Genomic DNA, 25333 nt, shown 5'->3' with positions numbered 1-25333 from the left:
ACTGCAGGTCTCCATGGTAACCCCCACCCCAACGTACCCGTTCTCCTGTCTCATGAGTCTGTAGATGTCAAACTACCCGCAGGTCTCCATGGTAACCCCCACCCCAACGTACCCGTTCTCCTGTCTCATGAGTCTGTAGATGTCAAACTGCAGGTCTCCACCCCAACGTGTTCTCCTGTCTCATGAGTCTGTAGATGTCAAACTGCCTCCACCCCCACCCCACGTACCCGTTCTCCTGTCTCATGAGTCTGTAGATGTCAAACTGCAGGTCTCCATGGTAACCCCCCCACCCCAACGTACCCGTTCTCCTGTCTCATGAGTCTGTAGATGTCAAACTGCAGGTCTCCATGGTAACCCCCACCCCAACGTACCCGTTCTCCTGTCTCATGAGTCTGTAGATGTCAAACTGCAGGTCTCCATGGTAACCCCCCACCCCAACGTACCCGTTCTCCTGTCTCATGAGTCTGTAGATGTCAAACTGCAGGTCTCCATGGTAACCCCCCAGGTCTCCATGAGTAATGTCCTGCCCCATGGTAACCCCCACCCCCAACGTACCCGTTCTCCTGTCTCATGAGTCTGTAGATGTCAAACTGCAGGTCTCCATGGTAACCCCCCACCCCAACGTACCCGTTCTCCTGTCTCATGAGTCTGTAGATGTCAAACTGCAGGTCTCCATGGTAACCCCCACCCCAACATACCCGTTCTCCTGTCTCATGAGTCTGTAGATGTCAAACTGCAGGTCTCCATGGTAACCCCCCACCCCAACGTACCCGTTCTCCTGTCTCATGAGTCTGTAGATGTCAAACTGCAGGTCTCCATGGTAACCCCCCACCCCAACATACCCGTTCTCCTGTCTCATGAGTCTGTAGATGTCAAACTGCAGGTCTCCATGGTAACCCCCCCCACCCCAACGTACCCGTCTCTCCTGTCTCATGAGTCTGTAGATGTCAAACTGCAGGTCTCCATGGCCCTGGAACAACTCCTCATCCTCTGAGATGTCACAGGACACGGTGAGACCATCTACACACACACACACACACACACACACACACACACACACACACACACACACACACGTTAGTGGTACAGAGAGAGAGACAGAGCCAGAGAGACAGAGACAGCCAGAGAGAGAGACACACACAGAGCCAGAGAGAGAGACACACAGAGAGACAGAGAGAGAGAGACAGAGAGAGAGAGACAGAGAGAGAGAGACAGACAGAGAGACAGACAGACAGAGAGGGACTGACCTATCTCGAGCCTGGAGAGGGAGTAGTCGATGATGCGTACGCTCACCCCCCTGGTCTCTAAGGAATGGTTTGTCCCATTGAGGAGGAAACTCCCCTCCTTCTCCTTAGTGGACTGGACCAATACATTACCCCAGTGGAGGTCTCTGAGGACAGAACAACAGGTTACTAACACACACAGACAGGTGTTACCAGACAGACAGACAGGTTAGACAGAGAGACAGACAGGTGTTACCAGATAGACAGACAGACAGGTGTTACCAGACAGACAGACAGGTTAGACAGACAGGTGTTACCAGACAGACAAACAGACAGGTTAGACAGACAGACAGACAGGTGTTACCAGACAGACAGGTGTTACCAGATAGACAGACAGGTTAGACAGACAGACAGGTGTTAACAGATAGACAGACAGGTTAGACAGACAGACAGGTGTTAACAGACAGACAAACAGACAGGTTAGACAGACAGACAGACAGACAGGTTAGACAGACAGACAGGTTAGACAGACAGACAGGTTAGACAGACCTGTGTTCAAAGCAGAGCTCCTGTTCAGCCACAGCCAGAGCAGCAGTCACCTGATGGAGGATACTCTTAGACACCATCACCGACGCCAGCTGGAGAGGAGAGAGGAGGGGAGAGGAGAGGGGAGGAGAGAGAGAGGACAGAAAAGGAGGGAGGAGATAGGAGAGGAGGAGGAGAGGAGGAGGAGAGAGGAGAGGGGTGGGGAGAAGAGGAGGGGGGGGAGAAGAGGAAGGGAGGGGAGTTTTGGTATGTTCATAAACATATCACAAGACCAAACACCCGATCAGATATACTGTAGAGAACCAAACAGAACCAGGTCTCCTCACCTGTCCATTGCTGTTCTCCAGGTCTCCTCACCTGTCCATTACTGTTCTCCTCACCTGTCCATTACTGTTCTCCAGGTCTCCTCACCTGTCCATTACTGTTCTCCAGGTCTCCTCACCTGTCCATTACTGTTCTCCAGGTCTCCTCACCTGTCCATTGCTGTTCTCCAGGTCTCCTCACCTGTCCATTACTTGTCTCCAGGTCTCCTCACCTGTCCATTACTGTTCTCCAGGTCTCCTCACCTGTCCATTACTTGTCTCCAGGTCTCCTCACCTGTCCATTACTGTTCTCCAGGTCTCCTCACCTGTCCATTACTGTTCTCCAGGTCTCCTCACCTGTCCATTACTGTTCTCCAGGTCTCCTCACCTGTCCATTACTTGTCTCCAGGTCTCCTCACCTGTCCATTACTGTTCTCCAGGTCTCCTCACCTGTCCATTACTTGTCTCCAGGTCTCCTCACCTGTCCATTGCTGTTCTCCAGGTCTCCTCACCTGTCCATTACTTGTCTCCAGGTCTCCTCACCTGTCCATTACTGTTCTCCAGGTCTCCTCACCTGTCCATTACTGTTCTCCAGGTCTCCTCACCTGTCCATTACTGTTCTCCAGGTCACTGCCTCCAAACTCGAACTCCAGGATCAGAAACAGCTGCTCGTCATTGAAGAAATCTGAGAGAATGAAACAGACGGCGGCTAAATTAGTCAATGAGGTTTATTCACGAGGACGCTGGTCTGTTGTACGGCTCCTTACTCCTTACATTCACACACAAACAGTAGGTATCCTACGCACACACTGTCCTGCTACCCAGCCGACAAAGATTAGGGGAGTCCGTGAGAATCACTCCTCCCTCAAGACAGGGAGACCCTGGGACGTGCTCTCAGTGGCCCCCAGCCAAGGTCGGCACCGAATCAGACTGTTTAAAGATACTATAATACAGATATATTGTTTTACACTCTGACCAAAAACTACACTCACGGATATATAATTCTACTGACTAAAACCACCATCACTTTCATGTATAATTCTACTGACTAAAACCACCATCACTTTCATGTATAATTCTACTGACTAAAACCACCATCACTTTCATGTATAATTCTACTGACTAAAACCACCATCACTTTCATGTATAATTCTACTGACTAAAACCACACACATCATTAGAATAACCTCATGAGTCTAATCGCTTTCATCATGATTCTAATCGCTTACATCATGATTCTAATCAATGTCATCATGATTCTAATCGCTTTCATCATGATTCTAATCGCTTACATCATGATTCTAATCAATGTCATCATGATTCTAATCTCTTTCATCATGATTCTAATCAATTTCATCATGATTCTAATCAATTTCATCATGATGCTAATCAATTTCATCATGATGCTAATCAATTTCATCATGATGCTAATCAATTTCATCATGATGCTAATCAATTTCATCATGATGCTAATCAATTTCATACAATCGTATGGTTTCAGGGTGGAATATTCTAATAATTCATATGAACATATAAAATCCCATTAACACTGGGGTATTGTGATGTCATCCTGGGGTATTGTTTGTAGATTAACCCAGAATAAGGATGTAAAGAAATAAATGTGGAAAAGGGGGAGTGGTCTGTATAACCATACCAGAGCTAGCCAGCTCCCAGACTGAAGGGGATCAGATAGAGCTAGCCAGCTCCCAGACTGAAGGGGATCAGACAGAGCTAGCCAGCTCCCAGACTGAAGGGGATCAGATAGAGCTAGCCAGCTCCCAGACCGAAGGGGATCAGACAGAGCTAGCCAGCTCCCAGACCGAAGGGGATCAAATAGAGCTAGCCAGCCAGCTCCCAGACTGAAGGGGATCAGACAGAGCTAGCCAGCTCCCAGACTGAAGGGGATCAGATAGAGCTAGCCAGCTCCCAGACGGATGTGGATCAGACAGAGCTAGCCAGCTCCCAGACTGAAGGGGATCAGATAGAGCTAGCCAGCTCCCAGCCTGAAGGGGATCGGATAGAGCTAGCCAGCTCCCAGCCTGAAGGGGATCAGACAGAGCTAGCCAGCTCCCAGACCGAAGGGGATCAGACAGAGCTAGCCAGCTCCCAGCCTGAAGGGGATCGGATAGAGCTAGCCAGCTCCCAGACTGAAGGGGATCGGATAGAGCTAGCCAGCTCCCAGACTGAAGGGGATCAGATAGAGCTAGCCAGCTCCCAGCCTGAAGGGGATCAGACAGAGCTAGCCAGCACCCAGCCTGAAGGGGATCGGATAGAGCTAGCTAGCCAGCTCCCAGCCTGAAGGGGATCAGATAGAGCTAGCCAGCTCCCAGACTGAAGGGGATCGGATAGAGCTAGCCAGCTCCCAGACCGAAGGGGATCGGATAGAGCTAGCCAGCTCCCAGCCTGAAGGGGATCGGATAGAGCTAGCCAGCTCCCAGACTGAAGGGGATCGGACAGAGCTAGCCAGCTCCCAGACTGAAGGGGATCGGACAGAGCTAGCCAGCTCCCAGACTGAAGGGGATCAGATAGAGCTAGCCAGCTCCCAGCCTGAAGGGGATCAGACAGAGCTAGCCAGCTCCCAGACTGAAGGGGATCAGATAGAGCTAGCCAGCTCCCAGCCTGAAGGGGATCAGACAGAGCTAGCCAGCACCCAGCCTGAAGGGGATCAGACAGAGCTAGCCAGCACCCAGACTGAAGGGGATCAGATAGAGCTAGCCAGCTCCCAGCCTGAAGGGGATCAGACAGAGCTAGCCAGCACCCAGACTGAAGGGGATCAGATAGAGCTAGCCAGCTCCCAGACTGAAGGGGATCGGATAGAGCTAGCCAGCTCCCAGACTGAAGGGGATCAGATAGAGCTAGCCAGCTCCCAGCCTGAAGGGGATCAGATAGAGCGAGCCAGCTCCCAGACCGAAGGGGATCAGATAGAGCTAGCCAGCTCCCAGACTGAAGGGGATCAGATAGAGCTAGCCAGCTCCCAGACTGAAGGGGATCGGATAGAGCTAGCCAGCACCCAGACTGAAGGGGATCGGATAGAGCTAGCCAGCTCCCAGACCGAAGGGGATCAGATAGAGCTAGCCAGCTCCCAGACTGAAGCCAGCTCCCAGACTGAAGCCAGCTCCCAGACTGAAGGGGATCGGATAGAGCTAGCCAGCTCCCAGACTGAAGCCAGCTCCCAGACTGAAGCCAGCTCCCAGACTGAAGGGGATCGGATAGAGCTAGCCAGCACCCAGACTGAAGGGGATCGGACAGAGCTAGCCAGCTCCCAGACCGAAGGGGATCGGATAGAGCGAGCCAGCTCCCAGACCGAAGGGGATCAGATAGAGCTAGCCAGCTCCCAGACTGAAGGGGATCAGATAGAGCGAGCCAGCTCCCAGACTGAAGGGGATCGGATAGAGCTAGCCAGCACCCAGACTGAAGGGGATCGGATAGAGCTAGCCAGCACCCAGACTGAAGGGGATCGGACAGAGCTAGCCAGCTCCCAGACCGAAGGGGATCGGATAGAGCTAGCCAGCACCCAGACTGAAGGGGATCGGATAGAGCTAGCCAGCACCCAGACTGAAGGGGATCAGATAGAGCTAGCCAGCTCCCAGCCTGAAGGGGATCAGATAGAGCTAGCCAGCTCCCAGCCTGAAGGGGATCAGATAGAGCTAGCCAGCTCCCAGCCTGAAGGGGATCAGATAGAGCTAGCCAGCTCCCAGCCTGAAGGGGATCAGATAGAGCTAGCCAGCTCCCAGCCTGAAGGGGATCAGATAGAGCTAGCCAGCTCCCAGACTGAAGGGGATCAGACAGAGCTAGCCAGCTCCCAGACTGAAGGGGATCAGACAGAGCTAGCCAGCTCCCAGACTGAAGGGGATCAGATAGAGCTAGCCAGCTCCCAGACTGAAGGGGATCAGACAGAGCTAGCCAGCTCCCAGACGCATGGGGATCAGACAGAGCTAGCCAGCTCCCAGACCGAAGGGGATCAGATAGAGCTAGCCAGCTCCCAGACGGATGTGGATCAGACAGAGCTAGCCAGCTCCCAGACTGAAGAGGATCAAATAGAGCTAGCTAGCCAGCTAAGAGAGACAGACAGGTGTACAGGGTTCTCTCTCACCTGGCCGGTCATTCTCTGATCCTCTCTGTGTGTTGAAGGAGTCCCAGGCTTTTAGCAGGCTTGGAGGGTAGCAGCCCTGCACACAGTGGAGACTGGACACACACACTAATATTAGTGCTAGTACCTATTGACCTAGCAGTTCTACATAGAGTATCTGATCGAGACAAGAGGTAGAGGCAGAGAGGCCGAGAGAGAGACAGAGACAGAGAGAGACAGAGAGAGAGAGAGAGAGAGAGAGAGAGAGAGAGAGAGACAGAGGCCGAGAGGCCGAGAGACAGAGAGAGAGAGAGAGAGACAGAGAGAGAGAGAGAGAGAGAGAGACAGAGAGAGAGAGAGAGAGAGAGACAGAGAGAGACAGAGAGAGACAGAGAGAGACAGAGAGAGACAGAGAGAGACAGAGAGAGACAGAGAGAGACAGAGAGAGAGAGAGACAGAGAGAGACAGAGAGAGACAGAGAGAGACAGAGAGACAGAGAGAGACAGAGAGAGAGAGAGAGAGAGAGACAGAGAGACAGAGAGAGAGAGAGAGAGGGAGAGAGAGAGAGAGAGAGAGAGAGAGGCAGACAGAGAGAGACAGAGAGAGAGAGAGGCAGACAGAGAGAGACAGAGAGAGAGACAGAGGCAGACAGAGAGAGAGACAGAGACAGAGACACAGAGAGAGACAGAGACAGACAGCGACAGCGAGAGACAGACAGCGACAGCGAGAGACAGACAGCGACAGCGAGAGACAGACAGCGACAGCGAGAGACAGACGGCGACAGCGACAGAAAGACGGCGACAGAGAGAGACAGACGGCGACAGAGAGACAGACGGCGACAGAGAGACAGACGGCGACAGAGAGAGACAGACGGCGACAGAGAGACAGACGGCGACAGAGAGACAGACGGCGACAGAGAGAGACAGACGGCGACAGAGAGAGACAGACGGCGACAGAGAGAGACAGACGGCGACAGAGAGACAGACGGCGACAGAGAGAGACAGACGGCGACAGAGAGAGACAGACGGCGACAGAGAGAGACAGACGGCGACAGAGAGACAGACAGCGACAGAGAGAGACAGACGGCGACAGCGACAGAAAGACGGCGACAGAGAGAGACAGACGGCGACAGAGAGACAGACGGCGACAGAGAGACAGACGGCGACAGAGAGACAGACGGCGACAGAGAGACAGACGGCGACAGAGAGACAGACGGCGACAGAGAGAGACAGACGGCGACAGAGAGAGACAGACGGCGACAGAGAGACAGACAGCGACAGAGAGAGACAGACGGCGACAGAGAGACAGACGGCGACAGAGAGACAGACGGCGACAGAGAGACAGACGGCGACAGAGAGACAGACGGCGACAGAGAGACAGACGGCGACAGAGAGACAGACGGCGACAGAGAGACAGACGGCGACAGAGAGACAGACGGCGACAGAGAGACAGACGGCGACAGAGAGACAGACGGCGACAGAGAGACAGACGGCGACAGAGAGACAGACGGCGACAGAGAGACAGACGGCGACAGAGAGACAGACGGCGACAGAGAGACAGACGGCGACAGAGAGACAGACGGCGACAGAGAGACAGACGGCGACAGAGAGAGACAGACGGCGACAGAGAGAGACAGACGGCGACAGAGAGAGACAGACGGCGACAGAGAGAGACAGACGGCGACAGAGAGAGACAGACGGCGACAGAGAGAGACAGACGGCGACAGAGAGAGACAGACGGCGACAGAGAGAGAGACAGAGAGAGACAGAGAGAGAGAGAGAGACAGAGAGAGAGAGAGAGAGAGAGAGAGAGAGACAGAGAGAGAGAGAGAGAGAGAGAGAGAGACAGAGAGGCCGAGAGACAGAGAGAGAGAGAGAGAGAGAGAGAGAGAGAGAGAGAGAGAGAGAGAGAGAGGCAGACAGAGAGAGACAGAGAGAGAGAGAGGCAGACAGAGAGAGACAGAGAGAGAGACAGACAGAGAGAGAGAGGCAGACAGAGAGAAAGAGAGAGAGAGACAGACAGAGAGACAGGCAGAGACAGAGACACAGAGAGAGACAGAGACAGACAGCGACAGCGAGAGACAGACAGCGACAGCGAGAGACAGACAGCGACAGCGAGAGACAGACAGCGACAGCGAGAGACAGACAGCGACAGCGAGAGACAGACAGCGACAGAGAGAGACAGACAGCGACAGAGAGAGACAGACGGCGACAGCGACAGAAAGACGGCGACAGAGAGAGACAGACGGCGACAGAGAGACAGACGGCGACAGAGAGACAGACGGCGACAGAGAGACAGACGGCGACAGAGAGACAGACGGCGACAGAGAGACAGACGGCGACAGAGAGACAGACGGCGACAGAGAGACAGACGGCGACAGAGAGACAGACAGCGACAGAGAGACAGACAGCGACAGAGAGACAGACGGCGACAGAGAGACAGACGGCGACAGAGAGAGACAGACGGAGAGACAGACGACAGAGAGAGACAGACGGCGACAGAGAGAGACAGACGGCGACAGAGAGAGACAGACGGCGACAGAGAGAGACAGACGGCGACAGAGAGAGACAGACGGCGACAGAGAGAGACAGACGGCGACAGAGAGAGACAGACAGCGACAGAGAGAGACAGACAGCGACAGAGAGAGAGACAGCGACAGAGAGACAGAGAGAGAGACAGCGACAGAGAGACAGAGAGAGACAGACGGCGACAGAGAGAGAGACAGACAGCGACAGAGAGAGACAGACAGCGACAGAGAGACAGACGGCGACAGAGAGACAGACGGCGACAGAGAGACAGACGGCGACAGAGAGAGACAGACGGCGACAGAGAGAGACAGACGGCGACAGAGAGAGACAGACGGCGACAGAGAGAGACAGACGGCGACAGAGAGAGACAGACGGCGACAGAGAGAGACAGACGGCGACAGAGAGAGACAGACGGCGACAGAGAGAGACAGACGGCGACAGAGAGAGACAGACGGCGACAGAGAGAGACAGACAGCGACAGAGAGAGACAGACAGCGACAGAGAGAGAGACAGCGACAGAGAGACAGAGAGAGAGACAGCGACAGAGAGACAGAGAGAGAGACAGACGGCGACAGAGAGAGAGACAGACAGCGACAGAGAGAGACAGACAGCGACAGAGAGACAGACGGCGACAGAGAGACAGACGGCGACAGAGAGACAGACGGCGACAGAGAGAGACAGACGGCGACAGAGAGAGACAGACGGCGACAGAGAGAGACAGACGGCGACAGAGACAGAGAGCGACAGAGAGAGACAGACAGCGACAGAGAGAGACAGACAGCGACAGAGAGAGACAGACAGCGACAGAGAGAGACAGACGGCGACAGAGAGAGAGACAGCGACAGAGAGACAGAGAGAGAGACAGACGGCGACAGAGAGAGAGACAGACAGCGACAGAGAGAGACAGACGGCGACAGAGAGACAGACGGCGACAGAGAGACAGACAGCGACAGAGAGAGAGACAGCGACAGAGAGACAGACAGACGGCGACAGAGAGAGAGACAGACAGCGACAGAGAGAGAGACAGACAGCGACAGAGAGAGACAGACAGCGACAGAGAGAGACAGACGGCGACAGAGAGAGACAGACGGCGACAGAGAGAGACAGACGGCGACAGAGAGAGACAGACGGCGACAGAGAGAGACAGACGGCGACAGAGAGAGACAGACGGCGACAGAGAGAGACAGACAGCGACAGAGAGAGACAGACAGCGACAGAGAGAGACAGACGGCGACAGAGAGACAGACGGCGACAGAGAGAGACAGACGGCGACAGAGAGAGACAGACGGCGACAGAGAGACAGACAGAGACAGAGAGAGACAGACAGCGACAGAGAGAGACAGACGGCGACAGAGAGACACAGACGGCGACAGAGAGAGACAGACGGCGACAGAGAGAGACAGACGGCGACAGAGAGAGACAGACGGCGACAGAGAGACACAGACGGCGACAGAGAGAGACAGACAGCGACAGAGAGAGACAGACAGCGACAGAGAGAGACAGACAGCGACAGAGAGAGACAGACAGCGACAGAGAGAGACAGACAGCGACAGAGAGACAGACAGCATATTTACTCCTTCAGTCCGATGAAGCCAGTGGTCTGGTTGTGTTTCTTCTCCTTTAGACTGCTCAGCTCCCTGAGACACACAGACACCATTAGTACAGACAGACACCGTTAGTACAGACAGACACCGTTAGTACAGACAGACACCGTTAGTACAGACAGACACCATTAGTACAGACAGACACCATTAGTACAGACAGACACCATTAGTACAGACAGACACCATTAGTACAGACAGACACCATTAGTACAGACAGACACCATTAGTACAGACAGACACCATTAGTACAGACAGACACCATTAGAATACACTAGACTCCCTACAGTTATATCCCTGGGGGGGGTTTATCTATATATAACACCATTAGAATACACTAGACTCCCTACAGTTATATCCCTGGGGGGTTTATCTATATATAACACCATTAGAATACACTAGACTCCCTACAGTTATATCCCCTGGGGGGGGGGGGGTTATCTATATATAACACCATTAGAATACACTAGACTCCCTACAGTTATATCCCAGGGGGGGTTTATCTATATATAACACCATTAGAATACACTAGACTCCCTACAGTTATATCCCTGGGGGGGTTTATCTATATATAACACCATTAGAATACACTAGACCCCCTACAGTTATATCCCTGGGGGGGGGGGGGGGGGTTATCTATATATAACACCATTAGAATACACTAGACTCCCTACAGTTATATCCCTGGGGGGTTTATCTATATATAACACCATTAGAATACACTAGACCCCCTACAGTTATATCCCTGGGGGGGGGGGGGGGGGTTATCTATATATAACACCATTAGAATACACTAGACTCCCTACAGTTATATCCCTGGGGGGGGGGGGGGGGGGGTTATCTATATATAACACCATTAGAATACACTAGACTCCCTACAGTTATATCCCTGGGGGTTTATCTATATATAACACCATTAGAATACACTAGACTTCCTACAGTTATATCCCTGGGGGGGGGTTATCTATATATAACACCATTAGAATACACTAGACTCCCTACAGTTATATCCCTGGGGGGTTTATCTATATATAACACCATTAGAATACACTAGACTCCCTACAGTTATATCCCCTGGGGGGTTTATCTATATATAACACCATTAGAATACACTAGACTCCCTACAGTTATATCCCCTGGGGGGGGGGGGGGGGGGGTTTATCTATATATAACACCATTAGAATACACTAGACTCCCTACAGTTATATCCCCTGGGGGTTTATCTATATATAACACCATTAGAATACACTAGACTCCCTACAGTTATATCCCCTGGGGGGGGGGGGGGGGGGGTTTATCTATATATAACACCATTAGAATACACTAGACTCCCTACAGTTATATCCCCTGGGGGGGGGGGGGGGGGGGGTTTATCTACATATAACACCATTAGAATACACTAGACTCCCTACAGTTATATCCCTGGGGGGTTTATCTATATATAACACCATTAGAATACACTAGACTCCCTACAGTTATATCCCCGGGGGGGGGTTTATCTATATATAACACCATTAGAATACACTAGACTCCCTACAGTTATATCCCCGGGGGGGGGGGGGTTTATCTATATATAACACCATTAGAATACACTAGACTCCCTACAGTTATATCCCCGGGGGGGGGGGGTTATCTATATATAACACCATTAGAATACACTAGACTCCCTACAGTTATATCCACTAGGGGGGGTGGGGTTTATCTATATATAACACCATTAGAATACACTAGACTCCCCTACAGTTATATCCCTGGGGGTTTATCTATATATAACACCATTAGAATACACTAGACTCCCTACAGTTATATCCAATAGGGGGGGGGGTTTATCTATATATAACACCATTAGAATACACTAGACTTCCTACAGTTATATCCCCAGGGGGGGGGGGGGTTTATCTATATATAACACCATTAGAATACACTAGACTCCCTACAGTTATATCCACTAGGGGGGGGGGGGGTTTATCTATATATAACACCATTAGAATACACTAGACTCCCTACAGTTATATCCCCGGGGCGGTTTAAATGGGACATTTGGTCTTCTTTATTTTGGTTCTTGCATTTTCTCTCCTAAACCTCTTCGCTCCGTAAATGAAGATGACAGAAAACTTGACCGATGTCAACAAGACTGAAGATTCCTTCTGTGGATCTATGACATGTTTCTGGTGAGCACGGGTTGATTTAGTATTCTAGGACAACAAGAGATGACAGAAGAGATGCTGACAGAACAGAAGATGAGATGCAGACAGAACAGAAGATGCTGACAGAACAGAAGATGCTGACAGAACAGAAGATGCTGACAGAACAGAAGATGCTGACAGAACAGAAGATGCTGACAGAACAGAAGCCGAGATGCTGACAGAACAGAAGATGCTGACAGTAGAGAAGCTGACAGAACAGAAGATGCTGACAGAACAGAAGATGCTGACAGAACAGAAGCCGAGATGCTGACAGAACAGAAGATGCTGACAGTAGAGAAGCTGACAGAACAGAAGATGCTGACAGAACAGAAGATGCTGACAGAACAGAAGCCGAGATGCTGACAGAACAGAAGCCGAGATGCTGACAGAACAGACCCGAGATGCTGACAGAACAGAAGCCGAGATGCTGACAGAAGAGATGCTGACAGAAGAGATGCTGACAGAAGAGAAGCAGAGATGCTGACAGAAGAGATGCTGACAGAAGAGATGCTGAAAGAAGAGATGCTGACAGAAGAGATGCTGACAGAAGGGAGGCTGAGATGCTGACAGAAGAGAAGCTGACAGAAGAGATGCTGACAGAAGAGATGCTGACAGAAGGGAGGCTGAGATGCTGACAGAAGAGAGGCTGAGATGCTGACAGAACAGACCCGAGATGCTGACAGAACAGAAGCCGAGATGCTGACAGAAGAGATGCTGAAAGAAGAGATGCTGACAGAAGAGAAGCTGAGATGCTGACAGAAGAGAAGCTGAGATGCTGACAGAACAGAAGCTGAGATGCTGACAGAACAGAAGCAGAGATGCTGACAGAAGAGAAGCTGAGATGCTGACAGAAGAGAAGCCGAGATGCTGACAGCAGAGAAGCTGAGATGCTGACAGAACAGACCCGAGATGCTGACAGAACAGAAGCCGAGATGCTGACAGAACAGAAGCCGAGATGCTGACAGAAGAGATGCTGAAAGAAGAGATGCTGACAGAAGAGAAGCTGAGATGCTGACAGAAGAGAAGCTGAGATGCTGACAGAACAGAAGCTGAGATGCTGAAAGAAGAGAAGCTGAGATGCTGACAGAAGAGATGCTGACAGAACAGAAGCTGAGATGCTGACAGAAGGGAAGCAGAGATGCTGACAGAAGAGAGGCTGAGATGCTGACAGAAGAGAGGCTGAGATGCTGACAGAAGAGAGGCTGAGATGCTGACAGAAGAGATGCTGACAGAACAGAAGCTGAGATGCTGACAGAAGAGATGCTGAGATGCTGACAGAAGAGACGCTGAGATGCTGACAGAAGAGACGCTGAGATGCTGACAGAAGAGAGGCTGAGATGCTGACAGAAGAGAGGCTGAGATGCTGACAGAAGAGATGCTGACAGAACAGAAGCTGAGATGCTGACAGAAGAGATGCTGACAGAACAGAAGCTGAGATGCTGACAGAAGAGATGCTGACAGAACAGAAGCTGAGATGCTGACAGAAGAGATGCTGACAGAACAGAAGCTGAGATGCTGACAGAAGAGATGCTGACAGAACAGAAGCTGAGATGCTGACAGAAGAGATGCTGACAGAACAGAAGCTGAGATGCTGACAGAACAGAAGCTGAGATGCTGACAGAAGAGATGCTGACAGAACAGAAGCTGAGATGCTGACAGAACAGAAGCTGAGATGCTGACAGAAGAGAAGCTGAGATGCTGACAGAAGAGAAGCTGAGATGCTGACAGAAGAGAAGCAGAGATGCTGACAGAAGAGAAGCCGAGATGCTGACAGAAGAGAAGCTGAGATGCTGACAGAAGAGAGGCTGAGATGCTGACAGAAGAGAAGCTGAGATGCTGACAGAAGAGATGCTGACAGAACAGAAGCTGAGATGCTGACAGAAGAGAAGCTGAGATGCTGACAGAAGAGATGCTGACAGAAGAGAAGCTGAGATGCTGACAGAAGAGATGCTGACAGAAGAGAGGCTGAGATGCTGACAGAAGAGAGGCTGAGATGCTGACAGAAGAGAAGCTGAGATGCTGACAGAAGAGATGCTGAGATGCTGACAGAAGAGAGGCTGAGATGCTGACAGAAGAGAAGCTGAGATGCTGACAGAAGAGAAGCTGAGATGCTGACAGAAGAGAAGCTGAGATGCTGACAGAAGAGAAGCTGGAGATGCTGACAGAAGAGAGGCTGACAGAACAGAAGCTGAGATGCTGACAGAAGAGATGCTGACAGAACAGAAGCTGAGATGCTGACAGAAGAGAGGCTGAGATGCTGACAGAAGAGATGCTGAGATGCTGACAGAAGAGAGGCTGAGATGCTGACAGAAGAGAAGCTGAGATGCTGACAGAAGAGAAGCTGAGATGCTGACAGAAGAGAAGCTGACAGAAGAGAGGCTGAGATGCTGACAGAAGAGAGGCTGAGATGCTGACAGAGGAGATGCTGACAGAAGAGAGGCTGAGATGCTGACAGAAGAGAGGCTGAGATGCTGACAGAAGAGAGGCTGAGATGCTGACAGAAGAGAGGCTGACAGAAGAGAGGCTGAGATGCTGACAGAAGAGAGGCTGACAGAACAGAAGCTGAGATGCTGACAGAAGAGAGGCTGAGATGCTGACAGAAGAGAGGCTGAGATGCTGACAGAAGAGAGGCTGAGATGCTGACAGAAGAGAGGCTGAGATGCTGACAGAAGAGAGGCTGAGATGCTGACAGAAGAGAAGCTGAGATGCTGACAGAACAGAAGCCAAGATGCTGACAGAAGAGATGCTGACAGAACAGAAGCTGAGATGCTGACAGAACAGAAGCCAAGATGCTGACAGAAGAGATGCTGACAGAACAGAAGCTGAGATGCTGACAGAACAGAAGCTGAGATGCTGACAGAAGAGAAGCTGAGATGCTGACAGAAGAGAAGCTGAGATGCTGACAGAAGAGAAGCAGAGATGCTGACAGAAGAGAAGCCGAGATGCTGACAGAAGAGAAGCTGAGATGCTGACAGAAGAGAGGCTGAGATGCTGACAGAAGAGAAGCTGAGATGCTGACAGAAGAGATGCTGACAGAACAGAAGCTGAGATGCTGACAGAAGAGAAGCTGAGATGCTGACAGAAGAGATGCTGACAGAAGAGAAGCTGAGATGCTGACAGAAGAGATGCTGACAGAAGAGAGGCTGAGATGCTGACAGAAGAGAGGCTGAGATGCTGACAGAAGAGAAGCTGAGATGCTGACAGAAGAGATGCTGAGATGCTGACAGAAGAGAGGCTGAGATGCTGACAGAAGAGAAGCTGAGATGCTGACAGAAGAGAAGCTGAGATGCTGACAGAAGAGAAGCTGAGATGCTGACAGAAGAGAAGCTGAGATGCTGACAGAAGAGAGGCTGACAGAACAGAAGCTGAGATGCTGACAGAAGAGATGCTGACAGAACAGAAGCTGAGATGCTGACAGAAGAGAGGCTGAGATGCTGACAGAAGAGATGCTGAGATGCTGACAGAAGAGAGGCTGAGATGCTGACAGAAGAGAAGCTGAGATGCTGACAGAAGAGAAGCTGAGATGCTGACAGAAGAGAAGCTGACAGAAGAGAGGCTGAGATGCTGACAGAAGAGAGGCTGAGATGCTGACAGAACAGAAGCTGAGATGCTGACAGAAGAGAAGCTGAGATGCTGACAGAAGAGAAGCTGAGATGCTGACAGAAGAGAAGCAGAGATGCTGACAGAAGAGAAGCTGACAGAAGAGAGGCTGAGATGCTGACAGAAGAGGGCTGAGATGCTGACAGAGGAGATGCTGACAGAAGAGAGGCTGAGATGCTGACAGAAGAGAGGCTGAGATGCTGACAGAAGAGAGGCTGAGATGCTGACAGAAGAGAGGCTGAGATGCTGACAGAAGAGAGGCTGACAGAACAGAAGCTGAGATGCTGACAGAAGAGAGGCTGAGATGCTGACAGAAGAGAGGCTGAGATGCTGACAGAAGAGAGGCTGAGATGCTGACAGAAGAGAGGCTGAGATGCTGACAGAAGAGAGGCTGAGATGCTGACAGAAGAGAAGCTGAGATGCTGACAGAACAGAAGCCAAGATGCTGACAGAAGAGATGCTGACAGAACAGAAGCTGAGATGCTGACAGAACAGAAGCCAAGATGCTGACAGAAGAGATGCTGACAGAACAGAAGCTGAGATGCTGACAGAACAGAAGCTGAGATGCTGACAGAACAGAAGCTGAGATGCTGACAGAACAGAAGCTGAGATGCTGACAGAAGAGAAGCTGAGATGGGGGTCTGAATACACTGTATCTAATTAGACACGTTGACTAACAAATAGCCTCCCGAAATGTCGGAAAAATAAGAAATTAGGCCTGCACCCCCTGTCAAAAAAAATTGTATTTTCTATTTTATTTATTTGACCTTTATTTAACGAGGCAAGTCAGTTAAGAACAAATTCTTATTTTCAATGACGGCCTAGGAACAGTGGGTTAACTGCCTGTTCAGGGGCAGAACGACAGATTTGTACCTTGTCAGCTCAGGGAGTCAAACTTGCAACCTTCCGGTTACTAGTCCAATGCTCTAACCACTAGGCTACCCTGCCGCCCCAGGTTAGGTTCTGGTCTCAGATTCACAGTGTATTGTCTATATTAGCAGGTTAGGGTCTCAGATACACAGTGTATTGTCTATATTAGCAGGTTAGGGTCTCAGATGCACAGTGTATTGTCTATATTAGCAGGTTAGGGTCTCAGATGCACAGTGTATTGTCTATATTAGCAGGTTAGGGTCTCAGATTCACAGTGTATTGTCTATATTAGCAGGTTAGGGTCAGGGTCTCAGATGCACAGTGTATTGTCTATATTAGCAGGTTAGGGTCTCAGATGCACAGTGTATTGTCTATATTAGCAGGTTAGGGTCTCAGATTCACAGTGTATTGTCTATATTAGCAGGTCAGGGTCTCAGATGCACAGTGTATTGTCTATATTAGCAGGTTAGGGTCTCAGATTCACAGTGTATTGTCTATATTAGCAGGTTAGGGTCTCAGATTCACAGTGTATTGTCTATATTAGCAGGTCAGGGTCTCAGATGCACAGTGTATTGTCTATATTAGCAGGTTAGGGTCTCAGATTCACAGTGTATTGTCTATATTAGCAGGTTAGGGTCTCAGATTCACAGTGTATTGTCTATATTAGCAGGTTAGGGTCAGGGTCTCAGATGCACAGTGTATTGTCTATATTAGCAGGTTAGGGTCAGGGTCTCAGATGCACAGTGTATTGTCTATATTAGCAGGTTAGGGTCAGGGTCTCAGATTCACAGTGTATTGTCTATATTAGCAGGTCAGGGTCTCAGATTCACAGTGTATTGTCTATATTAGCAGGTTAGGGTCTCAGATTCACAGTGTATTGTCTATATTAGCAGGTTAGGGTCAGGGTCTCAGATTCACAGTGTATTGTCTATATTAGCAGGTTAGGGTCAGGGTCTCAGATTCACAGTGTATTGTCTATATTAGCAGGTTAGGGTCTCAGATTCACAGTGTATTGTCTATATTAGCAGGTTAGGGTCTCAGATTCACAGTGTATTGTCTATATTAGCAGGTCAGGGTCTCAGATACACAGTGTATTGTCTATATTAGCAGGTTAGGGTCTCAGATTCACAGTGTATTGTCTATATTAGCAGGTTAGGGTCTCAGATACACAGTGTATTGTCTATATTAGCAGGTCAGGGTCTCAGATACACAGTGTATTGTCTATATTAGCAGGTTAGGGTCAGGGTCTCAGATACACAGTGTATTGTCTATATTAGCAGGTTAGGGTCTCAGATGCACAGTGTATTGTCTATATTAGCAGGTTAGGGTCTCAGATTCACAGTGTATTGTCTATATTAGCAGGTTAGGGTCTCAGATTCACAGTGTATTGTCTATATTAGCAGGTTAGGGTCAGGGTCTCAGATGCACAGTGTATTGTCTATATTAGCAGGTTAGGGTCTCAGATACACAGTGTATTGTCTATATTAGCAGGTCAGGGTCTCAGATACACAGTGTATTGTCTATATTAGCAGGTTAGGGTCTCAGATACACAGTGTATTGTCTATATTAGCAGGTTAGGGTCTCAGATTCACAGTGTATTGTCTATATTAGCAGGTTAGGGTCTCAGATTCACAGTGTATTGTCTATATTAGCAGGTTAGGGTCAGGGTCTCAGATGCACAGTGTATTGTCTATATTAGCAGGTTAGGGTCAGGGTCTCAGATGCACAGTGTATTGTCTATATTAGCAGGTTAGGGTCAGGGTCTCAGATACACAGTGTATTGTCTATACTAGCAGGTTAGGGTCAGGGTCTCAGATTCACAGTGTATTGTCTATATTAGCAGGTCAGGGTCTCAGATTCACAGTGTATTGTCTATATTAGCAGGTTAGGGTCAGGGTCTCAGATTCACAGTGTATTGTCTATATTAGCAGGTCAGGGTCTCAGATTCACAGTGTATTGTCTATATTAGCAGGTTAGGGTCAGGGTCTCAGATTCACAGTGTATTGTCTATATTAGCAGGTTAGGGTCTCAGATTCACAGTGTATTGTCTATATTAGCAGGCCAGGGTCTCAGATACACAGTGTATTGTCTATATTAGCAGGTTAGGGTCTCAGATTCACAGTGTATTGTCTATATTAGCAGGTTAGGGTCTCAGATACACAGTGTATTGTCTATATTAGCAGGTCAGGGTCTCAGATACACAGTGTATTGTCTATATTAGCAGGTTAGGGTCAGGGTCTCAGATACACAGTGTATTGTCTATATTAGCAGGTTAGGGTCTCAGATACACAGTGTATTGTCTATATTAGCAGGTCAGGGTCTCAGATGCACAGTGTATTGTCTATATTAGCAGGTTAGGGTCAGGGTCTCAGATTCACAGTGTATTGTCTATATTAGCAGGTTAGGGTCGTACTTGGAGATGATTATCTCGTGGAGGATTTCTCCAAAGGTTTTCTGTTCCTCTCCATTCACCTGGTCACATCCTTCTACTGGGATAATCTACACAGAGAGAGAGAGACACTGGAATGATCCACACAGAGAGAGACAGAGAGAGAGAGAGAGAGAGAGATAAAGACTGGAATGATCTACACAGAGAGAGAGACACTGGAATGATCTACACAGAGAGAGAGAGAGACAGACACAGAGAGAGAGAGATAAAGACTGGAATGATCTACAGAGAGAGAGAGAGAGAGAGAGAGAAAGACTGGAATGATCTACACACAGAGAGAGAGAGAGACTGGAATGATCTACAGAGAGAGAGAGAGACTGGAATGATCTACAGAGAGAGAGAGAGAGAGAGAGAGAAAGACTGGAATGATCTACACACAGAGAGAGAGAGAGACTGGAATGATCTACAGAGAGAGAGAGAGACTGGAATGATCTACAGAGAGAGAGAGAGACTGGAATGATCTACACACAGAGAGAGAGAGAGACTGGAATGATCTACAGAGAGAGAGAGAGAGAGACTGGAATGATCTACAGAGAGAGAGAAAGACTGGAATGATCTACACACAGAGAGAGAGAGAGACTGGAATGATCTACAGAGAGAGAGAGAGACTGGAATGATCTACAGAGAGAGAGAGAGAGAGACTGGAATGATCTACAGAGAGAGAGAGAGACTGGAATGATCTACAGAGAGAGAGAGAGACTGGAATGATCTACACACAGAGAGAGAGAGAGACTGGAATGATCTACAGAGAGAGAGAAAGACTGGAATGATCTACACACAGAGAGAGAGAGAGACTGGAATGATCTACAGAGAGAGAGAGAGACTGGAATGATCTACAGAGAGAGAGAGAGAGAGACTGGAATGATCTACAGAGAGAGAGAGAGACTGGAATGATCTACAGAGAGAGAGAGAGAGAGACACACTGGAATGATCTCCACAGAGAGAGACTGAATGATCTACACACAGAGAGAGAGACACAGAGAGAGAGACACAGAGAGAGAGACACAGAGAGAGAGAGACCAGAATGATCTCCACAGATCGGTTCCTCTCCTACCTTGAGAGCGACGGCGTCTCCAGAGGTGTTGGTGGTACTGAAGACCTCTCCGAAGGTCCCCTCTCCGATCTTCCTACAGAGCTTCATCCTGGCTGCTGGGAGACAGTCCTGGAAGCCCAGAGGTCCTGTCTGGTTACACTCCGAAAACACCTTCTGGTCATCAGACAGCTCTCCGTCTAACGAACACACACTCTACAGAGAATACACACACACACATTAGATACACACTCTACAGAGAACACACAGACTTCATGTGTATATTTATTATATATGTGTGTGTGTGTGTGTGTGTGTACCAGAGGAGTGCTCCCCCGTATCGTTGAGCGGAGGTTTGGTGGGCGGGGCGTGGAGAACAGTTTTTGACTGACATCACCTAGCTCCGCCTCTAGCTCCGCCTCTAGTCCCACCCCTAGCTCCGCCTCAGGAGAGGACAGCAGGTAGAGAGGCCTCTTCGGAGTCAGGAACGCTGAGGGGGGACAAAAACAACAAGCCATTTAACACTGCAGTCATCAACACAATGACAGCTGACTGGTCACTCAGTCACAGAGAGAGAGACCGAGAGAGACAGCTGTCTGATCATGTTGGTCACTCACAGAGAGAGAGAGACTAAGAGAGAGAGAGAGACACGGAAAGAGAGACAGACAGAGAGAGTAAGAGAGAGACAGCTGTCTGATCATGTTGGTCACTCACAGAGAGAGAGACAGTAAGAGAGAGACAAAGACAGACACTCTCTCTCAAAGAGACCGAGACAGAGAGAAACAGAGACACAGAGAGAGACACACAGAGAGAAAGAGAGAGAGACAGAGAGAGAGAAACAGAGACACAGAGAGAGACATGCAGAGAGAGAGAAACAGAGACAGAGAGAGACACACACAAAGAGAGAGAAGCAGACACACAGAGAGAGACAGAGAGAGAGAAGCAGACACACAGAGAGAGACAGAGAGAGAAACAGAGACAGAGAGAGAGAAACAGAGACACAGAGAGAGAGAAACAGAGAGAGACACACAGAGAGAGAGAGAAACAGAGACACAGAGAGAGACACAGACACACAGAGAGAGACAAAGAGAGAGAGAGAGAAACAAAGACACAGAGAGAGAGAGAAACAGAGACACAGAGAGAGACACAGACACAGAGAGACACAAAGAGAGAGAGAGAAACAGAGACACAGAGAGAGACACAAAGAGAGAGAGAGAGAAACAGAGACAGAGAGACACACAGAGAGAGCAGACACACACAGAGAGAGAAACAGAGACACAGAGAGAGACACACACAGAGAGAGCAGACACACAGAGAGAGAGAGAAACAGAGAGACAGAGAGAGACGTACCTTTGGTCTTCCTGTGTAGGGAGAGGGCAGCTTTGAGGCGACTCCAGGTGTGAGTCTCAGGAGTGAGGTTGACCAGCAGAGACGACAGGTGGAGTCTGTTACCACCAACTGGAGTCCCCAATACTACCTGGAACATTATAATACTGTCTGATAGACTGGATACCTGGAACATTATAATACTGTCTGATAGACTGGATACCTGGAACATTATAATACTGTCTGATAGACTGGATACCTGGAACATTATAATACTGTCTGATAGACTGGATACCTGGAACATTATAATACTGTCTGATAGACTGGATACCTGGAACATTATAATACCGTCTGGTAGACTGGATACCTGGAACATTATAATACTGTCTGATAGACTGGATACCTGGAACATTATAATACTGTCTGATAGACTGGATACCTGGAACATTATAATACTGTCTGATAGACTGGATACCTGGAACATTATAATATAATACTGTCTGATAGACTGGATACCTGGAACATTATAATACTGTCTGATAGACTGGATACCTGGAACATTATAATACTGTCTGATAGACTGGATACCTGGAACATTATAATACTGTCTGATAGACTGGATACCTGGAACATTATAATACTGTCTGATAGACTGGATACCTGGAACGTTATAATACTGTCTGATAGACTGGATACCTGGAACATTATAATACTGTCTGATAGACTGGATACCTGGAACAATATAATACTGTCTGATAGACTGGATACCTGGAACATTATAATACTGTCTGATAGACTGGATACCTGGAACATTATAATACTGTCTGATAGACTGGATACCTGGAACATTATAATACTGTCTGATAGACTGGATACCTGGAACATTATAATACTGTCTGATAGACTGGATACCTGGAACATTATAATACTGTCTGATAGACTGGATACCTGGAACATTATAATACCGTCTGATAGACTGGATACCTGGAACATTATAATACTGTCTGATAGACTGGATACCTGGAACATTATAATACCGTCTGATAGACTGGATACCTGGAACATTATAATACTGTCTGATAGACTGGATACCTGGAACATTATAATACTGTCTGATAGACTGGATACCTGGAACATTATAATACTGTCTGATAGACTGGATACCTGGAACATTATAATACTGTCTGATAGACTGGATACCTGGAACAATATAATACTGTCTGATAGACTGGATACCTGGAACATTATAATACTGTCTGATAGACTGCATACCTGGAACATTATAATACTGTCTGATAGACTGGATACCTGGAACATTATAATACTGTCTGATAGTCTGGATACCTGGAACATTATAATACTGTCTGATAGACTGGATACCTGGAACATTATAATACTGTCTGATAGACTGGATACCTGGAACATTATAATACTGTCTGATAGACTGGATACCTGGAACATTATAATACTGTCTGATAGACTGGATACTACCTATTGACCTTTTGGTGTGTGTGTGTGTGTGGATACCACCTACTGACCTTTTGGTGTGTGTGTGTGTGTGGATACCACCTACTGACCTTTTGGTGTGTGTGTGTGTGTGGATACCACCTACTGACCTTTTGGTGTGTGTGTGTGTGTGGATACCACCTACTGACCTTTTGGTGTGTGTGTGTGTGTGTGGATACCACCTACTGACCTTTTGGTGTGTGTGTGTGTGTGGATACCACCTACTGACCTTTTGGTGTGTGTGTGTGGATACCACCTACTGACCTTTTGGTGTGTGTGTGTGTGTGGATACCACCTACTGACCTTTTGGTGTGTGTGTGTGTGTGGATACCACCTACTGACCTTGGTGTGTGTGTGTGTGTGTGGATACCACCTACTGACCTTTTGGTGTGTGTGTGTGTGGATACCACCTACTGACCTTTTGGTGTGTGTGTGTGATACCACCTACTGACCTTTTGGTGTGTGTGTGTGTGTGTGTGGATACCACCTACTGACCTTTTGGTGTGTGTGTGTGTGGATACCACCTACTGACCTTTTGGTGTGTGTGTGGATACCACCTACTGACCTTTTGGTGTGTGTGTGTGTGTGTGGATACCACCTACTGACCTTTTGGTGTGTGTGTGTGTGTGGATACCACCTACTGACCTTTTGGTGTGTGTGTGTGGATACCACCTACTGACCTTTTGGTGTGTGTGTGTGTGTGGATACCACCTACCCCGTGTGTGTGTTGAGCAGACAGCAGTTCAGTGATGCTGCAGTCCCCAGCTCGGCCAGGGGGAGGTGCTGCTCTGCTGTTGGGAGCCCTGTCTCTCCTTCCCCAGCGACTCACACTCACACCGCTCACACACACCTTCCTACTGGTGGCGGGCCGCTCCCGAGACACGCTCCTCCGCTCTTTAGGAGCACCTCCCACCTTCCTTCTGTGGGGGTTGTCCCTGGGAACGCGCTCTTTAGGGACGAGACTGTCCCTGGGAACGTGGTCTTTAGGGACGAGACTGTCCTTGGGAACCTGGTCTTTAGGGACGAGACTGTCCCTGGGAACGCGGTCTTTAGGGACGAGACTGTCCCTGGGAACCTGGTCTTTAGGGACGAGACTGTCCCTGGGAACGCGGTCTTTAGGGACGAGACTGTCCCTGGGAACGTGGTCTTTAGGGACGAGACTCTGAACGTTCTCTGAACGTGCGTGGTCACTGGACAACAGGCTGGTCTCTCTGTGTGGTCGAGTTACGGTCAGGCTGGTCTCTCTGTGGGGTTGAGTTACGGTCAGGCTGGTCTCTCTGTGGGGTTGAGTTACAGTCAGGCTGGTCTCTCTGTGGGGTCGGGTTTCGGTCAGCCTCCCCAGCTGTACCTCACAGTGTGTGGTCAGTCTCTGCTTCACCCTGACAGGTTCCTCACTGGTCCGGCTGACAGACACGATACGGCTGTCGTTGACCGCACGGTCTATAGACTGCCCTTCAGTCACTGACCCTGTGTGGTCTCTAGAGGGATCCCTCGTCGCCGAGTGGTCGATGGACTGATCCCTCGTCGCCGAGTGGTCGATGGACTGACCCCTGATCGCCGAGCGGTCGATGGACTGACCCTCGTCGCCGAGCGGTCGATGGACTGACCCCTCGTCGCCGAGTGGTCCATGGACTGACCCCTCGTCACCAAGCGCACGTGGTCGACAGACCGCCCGTTGTCGTGTGAGCGTGTCTGGTCGACGCAGGGTGAACATGTGGTGTGCAGTTTGTCCACTCTCTCCAGCCGTACAGCACAGCACTGTGTCAGACACCTCTGCTTCACGGCCTCGGCCAGCCAATCCTGTCCCACCGTCGCTGACACAAAATGGCTGCCGTCCTCAGTTTCCTCCCCGGCCCTGTGTGGGTCAGTCTGCTCACAGGCAACCGCAGAGAACAGCTCCGGGCTCAGCTGCTCACCGACGCCATCTTGGATCGCCGAGCCTCCATTCCGGCTCACGTTACTCCTCAGTCTGGTTGATCCACGGGGAGTCGGCGCATCACGGTTTCCTACCTCTGGTTGTCCCACTGCCTGGCCCAGGGACGACAGCTGGCGCAGCTCTGTGAGAGACAGGGGGTCCTCTGGAACATCGAGCTCCTC

At 49.7% G+C, this 25333-nt stretch overlaps 1 protein-coding gene across 1 annotated transcript; it reads right to left on the bottom strand.

Annotated features, from left to right (window-relative positions):
* Nucleotides 1-640: 640 nt before the first annotated feature.
* Nucleotides 641-25040, bottom strand: LOC135533680 (uncharacterized). The gene is made up of 11 exons (XM_064960952.1): nucleotides 23952-25040; nucleotides 21755-21881; nucleotides 20725-20894; nucleotides 20429-20620; nucleotides 19339-19424; nucleotides 10243-10305; nucleotides 6165-6256; nucleotides 2677-2756; nucleotides 1773-1861; nucleotides 1248-1390; nucleotides 641-1020 (listed from the first exon to the last, which is right to left on the bottom strand). The coding sequence occupies exons 1-11, from the start codon at nucleotides 24948-24950 to the stop codon at nucleotides 641-643; spliced, it is 2421 nt and encodes an 806-aa protein (XP_064817024.1). The 5' UTR covers nucleotides 24951-25040.
* Between the last annotated feature and the right edge of the window lie 293 nt (nucleotides 25041-25333).

This window comes from Oncorhynchus masou, unplaced genomic scaffold (genome assembly GCF_036934945.1).
Source record: "Oncorhynchus masou masou isolate Uvic2021 unplaced genomic scaffold, UVic_Omas_1.1 unplaced_scaffold_2579, whole genome shotgun sequence".
Taxonomy (NCBI): domain Eukaryota; kingdom Metazoa; phylum Chordata; class Actinopteri; order Salmoniformes; family Salmonidae; genus Oncorhynchus; species Oncorhynchus masou.
Note: the sequence above shows the minus strand (reverse complement) of the source record. Positions and strands in the feature narration are given on the sequence as shown.

Bases quoted from the DNA above. Each gene is read 5' to 3' on its own strand.
- LOC135533680 (XM_064960952.1), bottom strand. From the start codon at position 24,950: ATGTTCACCCTGCGTCGACCAGACACGCTCACACGACAACGGGCGGTC. The intron at 20,621-20,724 runs GTACACACACAC...TATTCTCTGTAG, and splicing joins TACGGGGGAGCACTCCTCTG to AGTGTGTGTTCGTTAGACGG. The intron at 19,425-20,428 runs GTAGGAGAGGAA...CTCTCTGTGTAG, and splicing joins GAGACGCCGTCGCTCTCAAG to ATTATCCCAGTAGAAGGATG.